This window comes from Megascapheus bottae, chromosome 3 (assembly GCF_031878675.1).
Source record: "Megascapheus bottae isolate mThoBot1 chromosome 3, mThoBot2.hap1, whole genome shotgun sequence".
Taxonomy (NCBI): Eukaryota; Metazoa; Chordata; class Mammalia; order Rodentia; family Geomyidae; genus Megascapheus; species Megascapheus bottae.
Genome location: NC_143511.1, coordinates 24,517,597 through 24,531,754, shown reverse-complemented (window position 1 = coordinate 24,531,754; position 14,158 = coordinate 24,517,597). Strand labels below are relative to the sequence as shown.

General features: G+C 45.3%; 1 protein-coding gene across 1 annotated transcript in view; it reads left to right on the top strand.

The window, feature by feature from the left end:
• Positions 1 to 3,923: 3,923 nt before the first annotated feature.
• Positions 3,924 to 14,158, top strand: part of Mamdc2 (MAM domain containing 2) — a 121,674-nt gene continuing 111,439 nt past the window's right edge. The window contains exons 1-2 of the mRNA XM_090329669.1: positions 3,924 to 4,275; positions 4,590 to 4,703. Of these exons, the coding sequence (XP_090185795.1) occupies positions 4,242 to 4,275; positions 4,590 to 4,703 (148 nt within the window). The 5' untranslated portion in view covers positions 3,924 to 4,241. The remainder of the gene's footprint in view (positions 4,276 to 4,589; positions 4,704 to 14,158) is intronic.

Sequence of the window (14,158 nt, the reverse complement as noted above, 5' to 3'; positions counted from 1 at the left end):
TAGGGCTTCAGGTCATGAGAGGGTGGCAATTTGGACAGTGGGCTATATATTTTGTAATAAAAGGAGATTTGTAAGAACTGACTTGCCTTGAGCCTCAGTTTCTTATGGTGATGATTCAGATCTGGAGCACTGGGGTGAGAGGCAGATGGTGCTGGCAGTAACCAAGGGACATCTCTGGCCCGGGGGGCAGAGCCCTTCTACTGGAACACAGCAAAGGTTGCTGGCAGGACAAGCCAGGGGACTGGAATTGTTTTTTGTTTTTTTTTTGCCAGTCCTGAGCTTGAGCTCAGGGCCTGAGCACTGTCCTTGGACTTTCTCAAGGCTAGAGCTCTACCACTTGAGCCTCAGCACCACTTCTGGCTTTTTTCTATGTATGTGGTACCGAGGAATCGAACCCGGGTCTTCATGGATGCTAGGCAAGCACTTTAACCACTAGGCCAAACTCCCGGCCCCGGACTGGAATTGTTTTATCAGCTTGGTTTCAACCTGATGGCGCAGAATGAATGAGGAGCCATTGGGTATTAGGCGTTGGGGAAGAGAAGCAGTGTGAAAGCAAGACAGAGCCAAGCGCTGAGTATAGGTAGTACTGCAAATCTGATCTTTTCTTTCAGATGCTTGCAAAGTTCATAGACATATTTAAATGGCTAGTGAAGGGGGGTGGGGATATGTGGTTCAGGTGGTAAAAGACTTGTGTAGCATTCACAAGGCCCTGGCTTCAATCCTCAGTGCCACAAAAAAATCAATTAATGAATCATTTCTACAAAGATTGTAGAAAAACATGAAACTGGATAATAATAATTGACTGAAGTAAGTACATCAGTTCTTATAATTCAATATGCACATTTAACGTGATTCCAATATATCAAAATTTAAAAAAAAACTGAGTATAGAAGTAGAGGTGATACCTGTGTGTGTGTGTGTGTGTGTGTGTGTGTGTGTGAGAGAGAGAGAGAGAGAGAGAGAGAGAGAGAGAGAGAGAGAGAGAGAGAGAGAGAGAAATGAGAGAGAGAGAGAGAGAGAGAGGGAGAGAGAGAGAGAGAGACAGAGAGAGAGAGAGAGAGAGAGAGAGAGAGAGAGAGAGAGAGAGAGAGAGTGCGTGTGTGCGCGCGTGGTGGGTGAGAAGAGAAAAATGCAAAAATCCAAAGACAATGTTTTGACAAGAGCAGAAAAGACTCATGTATTAAGAGGAAAAAATAGCCTGTAATTCTAGTTTATCAACAGGCTGAGATCTAGAGGATGAGGGTTCAAAGCCAGTCCAGGCAAAAATTAACCAACAAAAAGTAGGACTAGAGGAGTGACTCAAATGGTAGAGCATCATCTGTGAGCAGGTGAGCTGGGTGAAAATACTGAGTTTAATCACTGGTACAGGCACTAAAAAAAGACAAAAAATAAAGGTACATATGTATATATATGTATACACACATATATATCAACACATGCTTTTACATATACACATGTATATATGTATATGTACACAAATATATTCATACACATGCACATGCATATGTAGATATGATTCAATTTCTATATCAAAAAGACATCCTGATTACTGTGTTGAGAATGGAGTAGATCCTGGGCATCTACTCAAGGAAACAGCTTAGAGGCCCTATAATAGAAGAGTGGATCAAAAAATATGATTCTTATACCCAGTGAAATTTTATACAGCCATCAGAAAGAATAATGTCATTCTACTTGCATGGAAATGGCTGCACCTAGAACAAATCACATTGTGTGAGGTAAGCTAAGCTCAGAGATACAAATAGCATAGCACATGTTTTCTCTCATATGTGGGACCTAGGTCTAAAATACACCAGGACATGATTAATTATATGGACTCTGGACACTCACACATTATGAGACCAGTGTAAGATATTCTTAGGGAAGGATCACAAAGACACAATAGCTATGTGCATCTGATCATATGAAATAATAGCTATTGACATGAACTCCAGGAAATGGAAACAAGAGTTTGTTGTTCATTGTTGCTATTTTTTGTTTTCTTTTTGTCTTCTTTGTTTATCTGTCTTTGGGAGGGTAAGTGGGACACAGAAACAAGGGGCAAAGGGTGACCAAATGTAACAGTGATACTCACTGGACACTACTATATAACTTGTGGATGGGTTCAGCAGGGAAAAACTGGAAGAGAACAAAAAGAAATGTACTCTTGACCTGCCTTACATAACTGTGGCCTCTCTGTACATCACCTTTATAATAACAATCAAAGCTTAAAGACTCGAGTGGGTGGAGGAGGCAGAAGGTCTGTGGTATGCAGCCAACCACAACTAGAGGGTGGATAATTCAGAGCATGACTAGCTGTGACTAGCATGACAGCATTGTCTTGAGAGAGAGGCATTAATGATGACAATAATTCTATTAACTGAGGTGGGGTAGAGGAAGGTGGCTGTTTTGGGGGGGGGACATGAAACATTTGTGTTGGGACCTGTTAAGTAGGTTACAGCTCTGAAGCACCCACATGAAAAAGTAGATGAGCAATGAGACAGAAGCGTCTGGAGTAGGTGAGCAATCCAGACTGGAAATAGTCATTCATTTGGGAGTCAGAAGCCCAGAATTGTGTTTAAAACAACCAACTGGCTGAAATCACTACAGGAATAGGTAAAGAGGGTAGGAGATGAAAATTAGCACTTTGCAGACACTCAGACACTTTAGTAGTAAATGGAGAGGGGGGGGGGATCAAAGGAGATGGAAAGGAACTGCCCCTGATCACATGGAAGCAGGGTTTTGATGGCTGAGCAGGAGTTTGTTAGACCTCAGGATACTATTCTAGATGAGGGGAAGCAGCAGGAATAGGAAACTGATTAAAACTGTGCAAAATCAGAGTCCATAATCCAGACGTGGAACTCTCGAGGGATCCAGGTCCTGATCCAGATCAGAAACTCTCAAGGCATCCTGATGTGCCCCCAAATATGAAGATGGGTGAGAAAGATGAGAGGAAAAGGGAAAAGGAAAGGGGAAGAGGGAAAAGGAAGAGGAAAGAGAGTCACTACGAAGAAGGAAAATGCGGAGGAATAGAAAGAGGAAGAAGAGAAGGAAGAGGAGGACTAACAACTTTTCTGGAAGAAAACACTGTTGGAGACGTACTGAATTGTTCAAAGTGTGCTTCCCTACCTAACACCACCAACCCCGCCCTCCACATTCCAGTCTAGAATCTTCTACTGACCCATCTAGTCTGGCTCTGGCGAAAGAAAGAATGCCCTTTCCCATTTCACTAAATGGAGGGAATATTGAGAGCCAGACAGGCCAGGGATTCCATGCTAACAGTAATAATAATAATAATAATAATAATAATAATAATAATAATAATAATAATGTGTAGTGGGTTCGTGTGTGTGTGTGTGTGTGTGTGTGTGTGGTGTTGTAGGAGTATTCTAGGGTTAGCAACACTGGACTGTAAACGCTGAAAGGTCTCAGATAAAAAAATTCCATCCTCGCCATTTCCAAATTTTCCCTTAGGCCTGCAGTTAAGGATTGCGTCCTCCTCCATTCCAGGGAGAAGAGGTTAATGTCCTGCCAGCCCTGAGGGACTGACAGGGCAGATGAGGGGAGGCTGTACTCTAAAAGAAGCAGGTTCTCCGGGGTGGGAGTTTGGCCACCTGGTAGAGTGCTTGCTTAGCTTGCACAAAGACCTGGGTTCGATTCCTCAATACCACATATATAGAAAAAGCCAGAAGTGGTGCTGTGGCTCAAGTGGTAGAGCTCTAGCCTTGAGAAAGCCCAAGGACAGTGCTCAGGCCCTGAGTTCAAGCCCCAGGACTGGAGAAAAAAAATAAGAAAAAGAAAAGAGAAGCGGTTCCCCCCCTGGAGGGGCGGGCCGGGCGCTCTGGGTCTGCAGAGGGCCGCCTCCCAGACCTGCCCCTTCCCAGACTCTGCAAACCCGCTCTCCTCCCAGCCTTCAAAGCCGGGAAGAAGGCGCTGCCTGCCGACCTCGCTCTCCCTGGCGGTGGCTGGCCTTTCACGAGTGAGCAGTTGTCTCCTCCCTGCCCAGCCCCTCTGTTGCCCGCCCAGGGCCAGCTGGGCCGCGGTCAGCCTGCCCGGTGGCTGCCTGGGGACCCGGCTCGCCGCAGCGGGCGCCCCGAGGAGCTGGGCAACTGCGCCCCGCGCGCTTTACCCGTGCGCTCCTCTTTCCCGGGGAGCCCCGGTACCCGCCTCCCTCAGCTTGCTTTCCCAGGAGCAGCACGCTGACAGCCTGCACCCCGCCTGGTCCCCTTCCCTCAAGCGTGACCATGTGGCTAAGGAGCCTCCTGCTGATGGTGCTAGGTAAGGCAGAGATTTGGGGAGACCCTTCCCTCCCCGGGGTGGGGGAGACCACCCCTTGAGATTCATTCCCACAACTGCTGGTCCCGGGTCGCCCTCACTACAGTGGGCCAGCGTGGGGACACGCAATGAAAGCCCCAGGAGTTTGTTGTCATTGCAGTTTTATTTGGGGGCGGGGGGGGGGGGGGACAGGGCATCCTTCTCCAGCCCCTTTCTGCATGCCTGGCCCCACTTTTACCAGGTAGTTCTCCCTTTCCTGGGCTGGTGTGAAATCTGCAGGGCAGGAACCCGAACTGAAACTCGCTTTGTGCCTGCAGCCCTGAAGCTTTCCAGTGCCCTGGACCTGCCAGCCGGGTCGTGTGCCTTTGAAGAGGGTACATGTGGTTTTGACTCAGTGATGGAATTTCTGCCATGGATTTTAAACGAGGAAGGTAAGAGAGCTATGATGAAAGGGACCTGAGATGAACTTTCTTCTTCCTTGGCTGGCTTTTAATTTTTTTTTTCCCCTCTCCCCTTTCCTTGTGGGATGTTATCTCTGAGTTAATTTCCTTCAGGAGGACAAGTGTGAGTCAGGGATTCTCCTTCCAACATTCAGCTTTGAGGGAAGTGATAGCCAAAGAAGACAGGGAGATAGCTCCCTCTGGTACCTGGCCTGCACATAGCAGCTCCACTCATGCACATGGGAACCCAGTGAGATGGTCACTTCCCAGCTGGGTGCTTCCTGCAGGCCACTGGCCTTGCTGCTGGTCAGTCAGCACATTAAGTGTGAGCTGGAACGCTGAGTGTGATAACTTCTCAGCCAGCTGGCAGAAATATGTCCATGCTTCTGTGAGCAGACCTCGGAGGATGAGATCTTCCACCCATGGTGGCTTGACTGCTTGGTTTGATATTCATCATTCTGTATTTACTCCAGCACTGCACAAAAGAGGAAGTTCCATTGCCCAGGACTGAAGTCACTGGGCAGAAGGCATGGATCATTCTCTTAATGTTTCACACCGCTTGCGTGTTGGTAGCAAACTTTAAATGGAATGTTCAATTTTTTGTTTTAAATAGGAGAAACAGTATGCAACCCTAACACTGCCTGTCTCTCATTCTTTCCTTTTCATCTCCATTGCTTCACCATTTTGAAGCCTGATAGCCAGAGCCATTTGGACAAGAAGATAGAAAAGGAAGCCAGCCTCCTTCCCTCCCTCTCTGCCCATGTGTCCTCAGACTCCCTAAACCATCCAGCTTGGCTCCCTTGGGTCAGCATGGATCCCTGAACTCTGGTTAGAATGAACTGTTACCATAGCTCATTCCACTCAGGCTTCTTTGGGGGACTTTGTGTGTATGAGCTTCTCTGGGCCATCCTGATAAATGATGACACCAGGAAGGTATCTTCAGATATTTAAATGAAACGGCTGCTTTGTGTCATGTGGTGAGCTATTAGAGAAAGAAACAGGAAAGAACTGATTCCATGGGAACCTGTATTTTTCTCTCATGTTGACCAGGTATCTGGCAAAAAGCAATTCCTGGTTTGCTATTAGAATATTCCTACTTCGTTGATGGCATTAGGAAAAGTTCAGTAGCGAGAGCACACAACCTTTTCCCCCACTATGGCTAAGGGAAAGCTGTGTGTGTGTGTGTGTGTGTGTGTGAGAGAGAGAGAGAGAGAGAGAGAGAGAGAGAGAGAGAGAGAGAGAGAGAGAGAGAGAGAGAGAGAGAGAGAGAGAAAGAGAGAGAGAGACTTAGGGGACCTGGGTACTGTACCAAGTCTGATACTCTACCACCCGAGCCACAGCTCTACTGCTGGATTTTGGTGGTTAATTGGAGATAAGAGTCTCATGGACTTTTCTGTTCAGTATGGTTTCAGACCTTAATCCTCAGACGTCATTCTCAGTAGCTAGGGTTATATCCACGAGCCACCAACCCCAGTTTGAGTGTCAGCATTTTTAATAGCTGACTCTGTGTCTTATGAATCTGGCTTTGGAGAGTATTTTTATCCATACCAAAGCTTTTGAAATGTTTGCTGCCTCAGTCTGGACTGGGGGTTGTTATGTTCAAGCACAGCTTATTGCTCCTCCTTGACATTCAGTGGGTCACAGAGGCCTGAGACTGTTTTTGTGTGTGGGAGTCATGGGGCTTGAACTCAGCCTGGGTACTGCCCATGAGCTCTTCAACTCAAGGCTACCACCCTACCCCTGGGCCTGGGCGTTGTCCCTGAGCTCTTCAGCTCAAGGCTACTGCCCTAGCCTTGAGCCAAGCCCCACTTCCTGTTTTCTAGAGGTTAATTGGAGATAAGAGTATCAGCTCCTTTTGTGCTTGGGCTGGCTTTGAACATTGATCCTCAGATCTCAGCCTCCTGAGTAGCTAGGATTACAGTTATGAGCCACGGCACCTGCCTGTGACTTTTCTTTTCTTTCTTTCTTTCTTTTTTTTTTTTTTCCAGTTCTGGCTTGAGCTCAGGGCCTGAGCACTGTCCTTGGACTTTCTCAAGGCTAGAGCTCTACTACTTGAACCTCAGCACCCCTTTGGCTATTTTCTATGTATGTGGTGCCAAGGAATCAAACCCGGGTCTTTGTGCATGCCAGGCAAGCATTCTACCACTAGGCCAAACTCCCAGTTGCTGGGACTGTGGCTGGTAGTCTCAGGACCACACTTGGAGAACCCTAGACACATACACATCTCTATACTATTGGTCATGAGTAGGGCCTGGGTGGGTAGAGAAACCACTTGCACAAGCCTAGGAATGAATATGCTTCTTGCATTTTGAGCACCAGGCTCTTGCTTGCTTTGTTTGGTGGATCCCTGAAGAAAAAACAATGATGAGTATCATTCCTGAAACCAGGGGCCTACGTCCCTGAACCCTTTCCCCAACCCCAGTCTGTCAACAATCCTGGATTGAGCAGGCCACAGGCTGATGAGCACAGGGGCCTCCCAAGCCTGCAGGAAGGGTGCTCCACTGAGCTGGCACCTCAGCCCTGCATGGCAGTTGAACAGTTTCCTTCAGGGAAAACAGGAAGGTGCTTATAGGAAAAGGTGATTGCGGTTTAATAGTATAATGGAAGCACTGTGGCTTGCCTTCTGCTTTCTTTTTACTAGCCACTGCATTCTGGCTCATGCCTGCGACAACTGGCTTGGCTGAGAGAAGATCAACTGATCCTTCTCTGCCCTCTCTAGGGCAGAACAGGCAAGTTAGACTTGTGGTTGCAGACCTAAGTTTCCAAGGCCAGAACTTGGACACAGCAGACTTGAGGGGGGAAGTGAAATAAATGAGTGCCAGTTGCTGTGGTTGCCTGCTCAGATACCATCACTAAGAATTTCCCTTATAAACCCATTTCTAGGTTGGTAAATGAAAGATAATAATAATAAAATAATTATTCCAGGATGCAATTTGGCAAGCTGTTCCCAAGGTCCTTTGCAAATTTACCTCCTCTTGCTACAGAAACCTTTCCAGACAGATTCCAAACACCTCTGTGCTGCTGGCTGGTTCCATAGAAAGTAAGTGATTTTCAGAAACTGTGACCCACAAGTCCTTGGGACACAAAGAGCATTTGCCTGTATGTTGATGGTCAGTGGTTTAATTGACAGTAGGTAAGGCAGAAGCAAATCTGACCATTAGAATTTCAGCAAACAAAAGGTCAGACCTAGGGATCACTGAAGCATTAGTCTTTTCTCAAGATACCTCTTGCTGTCTGATACTGTAAAAAGCCCATCTGGTTCCTTTTGCCTCCTCTCGAAGCATCACTGATTACAAGTGCATTGTCCCTAGCCCTATTTTGAAATATGCTTTACATCCATTGGGCAGAGAAGAGACCAATTTTGATGGAGCAGTATGGTGGATTGACATCCAGTGGAAGGTATTCCCCTGGGGAATTGAGACTGCATAATGACTAGACATTGCCCCCTCCCCTGGCCCTGTCTATGTTTTGATTTTTCCCAGTGGTTACTATGTTTTCTTGAGTTTCCTCTATGCTTTTTTTTGTAGAATTTTTTTTAAAAAAATTCTAACTTGTCAGGAGAAATGAGATCATGTCAGACACAAACTAAATCCTAGATTTAACCTCAATTGAGGAAATGGGCATCTAGGACTCTCCCTCCCCCCCCACCTCTCTCTCTGTTTTATGGTAAAACTGGATTTGAACTTAGGGCTTTGTGATGGCTAGGCAGGCACTTTACTACTTGAGCCATGACCCCAGCCTTTTAGTTATTTTTTGCTACAGCAATATTTTGGATATAGTCTCACAATTTTCCTGGGGACCAGCCTTGTACTCAAATCCCCCCAACCTGTGCTTCCCAAGTAGCTGGGTTTACAGATGTGAGCCACCGTGGGTAGCTTGTTTCTTGAGATGGGGTTGTGTTAGCTTTTTGCGTTGGCTGGCCCTAAACCATGACCCTGCTGATCTTTGTCTTCTGAACAGCTGGGAGTGTATCACCATGTCTGGCCCTGAAGCCTTCTTTATTTGTCTTTAATTTTAAAAGGCCTTTATTCAATCTTACTTTGAAAGATATTGAGCCACTGAGAGCTGTGGTCTTGAACTAAATTGAAACATCATGAAACATTGCGTGAAGTATCTCTGAAACCATACAGAGAGTTGGCCCTGTAACTGAAATTAGTTATTGAGTATCTTTAGGTTTCACCCTCACTTTCAGACATTGTAGCTTCATATCCTGAATCTTAACTCTATAAGGAGCCATTGGAGCAATGGAGGAAGGGAGAGACATTAAAAATAGGAAGAAGAGGAGGAGGAGGAGAAGGAGGAGGAGGAGGAAGAGGAGGAGGAAGATGAAGAGGAGGAGGAAGATGAAGAGGAGGAGGAAGATGAAGAGGAGGAGGAGGAGGAGGGAGGAGGGAGGAAGGAGAAAGGAGAAAGGAGGAAAGAGGGAGGGAGAAAAATCCCAGGAACTGCTCCTTAATAAGAAGTCTTGACCACACAAACACCTGGGAAGGAAGGTATATGTGGAAATGTTGGGTTCAAAGGAAGGAAAAATAAATTCGAAACACTTGTAAGCAAGATCTGCTTTGTTACTCCACTTCGGTAGTCAAGGATGAAGTAACAGGAAAAGCAGAAACAGTCTAGAGGGTTTGTGGGATCAGGTAATAAGTAATATTGGAGGCAGGAAGGTGACCGGGGTCTAGCAAAAAGTAATCTGTGCCTTGGAGTGTAGAGGATCACATTGAAGGTACGTGTGTGTGTGTGTGTGTGTGTGTGTGTGTGTGTGTGTTCCTTTTAACCCTTTCCTCCAAGCATCCTTATTCCTGCTCTGTAAGGATGCTTCTAGTTCCTTGGCTGTCTGAGTTTCAACTCTGTACTCAGTCGTGTGCCTGTGATTATTGACAGTGGGAAATTTGGCCTTGAGGCCCATCTGGAACTAAAGTTTGGGCTGGGTCTTCTAAGAGGAAGGCCATCTTTCTCTTCCCTACACTTGACAGCTCTTGTCCTGATGCCACCAAGTCCCTGTCCCCCAGGATTCCTAGGTCCTGTGCTACCTCTGCTCACTGTCTTCTGGGAGCTCTCCAAGCAGAAGCATAACCCCAGCATATAGAGGCTAGAAGCCAGCACCTGTCTGGAACATTCCTTGAATGCCTTGGCTCCAGAAAGTAGGTCAGATTTTCCCTGCAGTATTACATGGTATATCCCTGTGCTTTGTCACTCTACTGTCAGTAGTAATACTGTCAGAGTGAGCCTAGCATTGCATCATACCTGCCCACAGCTCAGCGACTACCCTGATTCTGCTGAGGATCCTTGGTCCTGGAGCTGGGCCTTACAGGGTGTCCAGTCAAGTCCCTCTTTTCACTTTGAAGCCCAATGAGGCACTACCACTCATGGTCATGAGCCACATCGGCAGCATTCTTGGGTAGGGCCTTGTTTCCTTGGTCCTCTTGTTCTGTCTTCTGCCTTGCTACTGGCATCTCTGTCTCCTCTAGGTCTTAGCTTTGGGAGCATGGTTGTGTTGAAAACTCTTCATCAGAGGTCTAATTATATATCAGACACGGGGAAGAATTAACACATCCCCAAACTGCAGTGCTTTGGGGCTACAAAAGGATCACGTTTTTATGTCACACCCATGTTCATGCACTTTCTGATCTGCAGCCTTCAGCACACAAACTAGCTCCGGCACATAGGAGGGATACAATAAGCAGTTCTTAAATGCCTTTACTGATTAAATAAGTTCAGCATCAGATCATGAAAATGTCGGTGGGGTCTTCCTTATCATGAAGAACAGCTTAAGCACTGTGGTTAATACAAACTCCAATCTGGTCAGCTTTGGTAAATTAGAATTCAGGCTGTGCTCTTTCTAAGGAAAGTTGCTTTGTTCACTCTCTGAATCTCAGTTTCCTTAAATTGTTGTGATACTTCAATACATGAATACATTTAACCCAGTGAGCATTTATTCATGTAATTTGTTGTTATTCCTGCCCTTAACTACAACTAGATTTGTGCTCGGTCAGCATTATCAACAATAGAAGTAAGCATTAGTTATTCTAATTCCAGTGACTTTCCAAAACAACTTCTGAGAAGCCAAGGAAAGAGTAATTTTCTTTTCTTGTAGGTTTGCCATTTGTTCTTCATTCCAAGTAGATGAAGAGCCCTGCTTTTCTAATCCTTGGCTCTATTTTAAGCCTCATCTCACATTTGTATGGTAGAAGGAAGTGTGAATGTAAAGCCATGAGATCGAATTTCCTACTTGATTTGCTATCTCTCCCAATAGAGTAATACATTTTCCTCTATACATTTTCAGTTTGTGTCATAAATGCTTTGGTCTCTGCACCCATCATTCTTCCTCCCATCCAACTACTTCCCCTGTCTCTGCCCCACACAACTGGTACCCCAGAGTCTCAGTCTACTCCATTACTCAGTACCCATTACTAAGGAAGGCTCCTGTAGTACTCTCTCTCCTAACCCCTCCACTTGGCACTTAGCCACCTGACTAAACAGTAGGATAGAGGCTCTGTATGCCCAGATTCCTTCCTGTTTAGGCCCACCTCCTTCCTCTCCAGGCTAAGGTATTATCTGAGTCCCTCCCTTTTCAGATTAGGGAATGTCAAATGGGGAGCTGCTATCCAGATTCTGGCTTGCTCCCCTAGAAGACATCTGGGGATTCTTAGGATGTTTCTCTTTTCATAATTGTAGAAGTCAGCCAAGGTCACAATATGTTGGGAAGAAAAAAAATAACTTCTTGCTCTAGGGTTTCATGCTTTTTTTATTACTACCTTTTTGTGGTTTAGCCTACAGCTACTGTTTTCCACACATGCATCCTGGGATAGAAGATTCACAAAGAGACCCGCTTCTTAAAATAGCAGGTTCTCCTTTGTTAGGTCACCATAGATGGATCCTATTCAACAAGGCTTGGTTTTGAAGGCTATGAGAAAGATCCAGCTATGTCGAGAGGCCTGACACAGGTAGTTAGGCCAGAGGGTCTAGTCCTCCTACCTGACTGACCCTGATTTTCATACCTACCAATCCTCCTATCACTTTCCCTCAGCTTTTTCCTGGGTTTTGTTTTAACCAGCTCAATTAGAACAGTATTATTTGTATATGGAGGATTGGGATCGAGTGTGTGATTACCTACCCATCTGGAAAAAGTAGTGTTAAACATTGAAGAAGAGATTGCTGGTAAGGGAAGTATTTAGGAGGGAGATTCTTCACTGCACCTGTACTCTTCTTTTCTGTTGTCTTCACTACAACATTGTTAGGGGTTAGGTGATTTGGTTGTTTATATCCCCAAGGATCTGTATGTGCAAGGCTTGGTCCTTACAGTGGGAGTTTAGGAGGGGGTGATGGACCTCTAAGAGGTAAGGCCTGAAAGAAGGCCTTTGGGGGTCTGAAGCTGTGTCCTCCACAGAGATTGAAGGATTCTGGTTCTCCTTTCCCTCTCTCTGCTACAGTTTGAGATGGGATCATTTTGCTTTTACATCCCTATTGACATGTTTTCTACCCTCACCAAAGGCCACATTCGTGGGGTCACTTGATCAGAACTTGAACCTACAAAACTAGGAGTGAAACAACCCTTTGGGTCTTTACCTTAAGGAATTTTTGTTGTAAAACGATGCCATGCAGGCTTGAGGGTCCAATAGTTTGTTAAAACATCCATGATGGCCCCCGATGAGAGCTGTGATATTCTTCACATTCCACTCAGCCACGATTCTTATTAGTGTCTCCTTCGTGGAGTCTTCACGACATTCTCTCATCAGAGGGTAACTTTATTTGAGAACAGAGATCACAGCCTCCTTACAATGCCTGACAAAGAGTATGTATGGGGGGGGTGGTTACCAACAAAATGGAATTGATTGCCAACATTGTTGTGATTGATAGAGAAATGAAAACCCAAAACCCTTAATGTTTTTCTCTGCAGGGAGAGAGGTTGTGCTTAGTTATCCTTCCTACCTTGGGACTTCAAAGACTTTAAAGGCTTCTGTTCTCATGTCCAGATATAACAGTGAAGCAGGATTTCAGCTTGCCTTGCTAATGCATGGTCCACTTCCTCTGTGACATGTCAGTGGACAAATAGCTCTGGGATTTTTCACGCATCAGCGCTGCTTGGGTACCTTGATCCTTGGCCATCACAAACAATCCAGTCCAACCTTGAAAGCAACCCTGCTGTGTCTGAACAGTGTTTGGTTTTCTTACGAAAGCTGATTAAACCAAACTAGTTATCCAAATGTGGTAGTTCTAATTAACTTGAGTGTCCCATCTTGATGGGGGAATACTAGGAAAGATATTTGCGCTAGGGACAAGTCTCATAGAGATGTAACAGATGGAGAAGCCAGACGACTAAGTTTGCAATTTAATGAGATCAATAAGAATATGTGCTTCCTTTTCTTTATGAGAAATACATGTGTATAGGATGAGGGGTTCTGAGGGCTAAGGAAAAGATAGAATGGTCTCAGACCATTACTTCATACCATCATGTATTTTACAAAAACGTTGCTAAAGAATATTTATTCTGGGCTGGGAGTTTGGCCTAGTGGTTAAAATCCTTGCCTAGCATACATGAAGACTCGGGTTCTATTCCTTGGTACCACATACATAGAAAAAAGCCGGAAGTGGTGCTGAGGCTCAAGTGGTAGAGCTCTAGCCTTGAGAAAGTCCAAGGACATTGCTCAGGCCATGAGCTCAAGCCCAGGACTGGCCAAAAAAAAAAAAAAAAGAATATTTATTCTAGGAAGTGGTGCTGTGGCTCAAGTGGTAAAGCACTGGTCTTGAGCTGAAGAGCTCAGGGACAGCACACAGATCCAGAGTTCAAGCCCCATGACGAAAAAAAGAATACTTATTCTAGCAAGGAACTGGTAGATCACACCTTTAATCCTAGATACTCAGGAGGCTGAGATCTGAGAATCAGGGTTCAAAGCCACCTTGGGCAGGAAAGTCCATGAGACTCTTATCTCCAATTAATCACCAGAAAATGACAAGTGGTGTTGTAGTTCAAAGTGGTAGAATACTAGTTTTGATCAAAAGAGCAGGAGAGTGCCCAGGCCCTGAATTTAAGCCTTATGATCCATAATCAAAACCAAAAACAGAATATGTATTCTACCAACAAACATTCAAGTGCCTGAAGTCCATAAGGTACTCTGCCAGTATTTGAAGTAGATACTACATAAGTTACACATGCATGGAGTTTATAGTCAAGGTCCCTGTCTCTGGTGTTGCCATGGACCCATGGAAGAAAACATATCTGTCATGTTTGAGCACAAAAGGACTTGTATACTGGTCCAAAAATTTTCATTGCAAGCAGTATATATTGACTGTTAGTTCAACACAAAGTAATTTCTTTAAAAAAATGTAGGTTGGGGCAGGGAGTGTGGCCTAATTGTAGAGTCCTTGCCTACCATGCACAAAGCCCTGGGTTCGATTCCTTGATACCACATACACAGAAAAAGCTAGAAGTAGTACCCCAGCTCAAG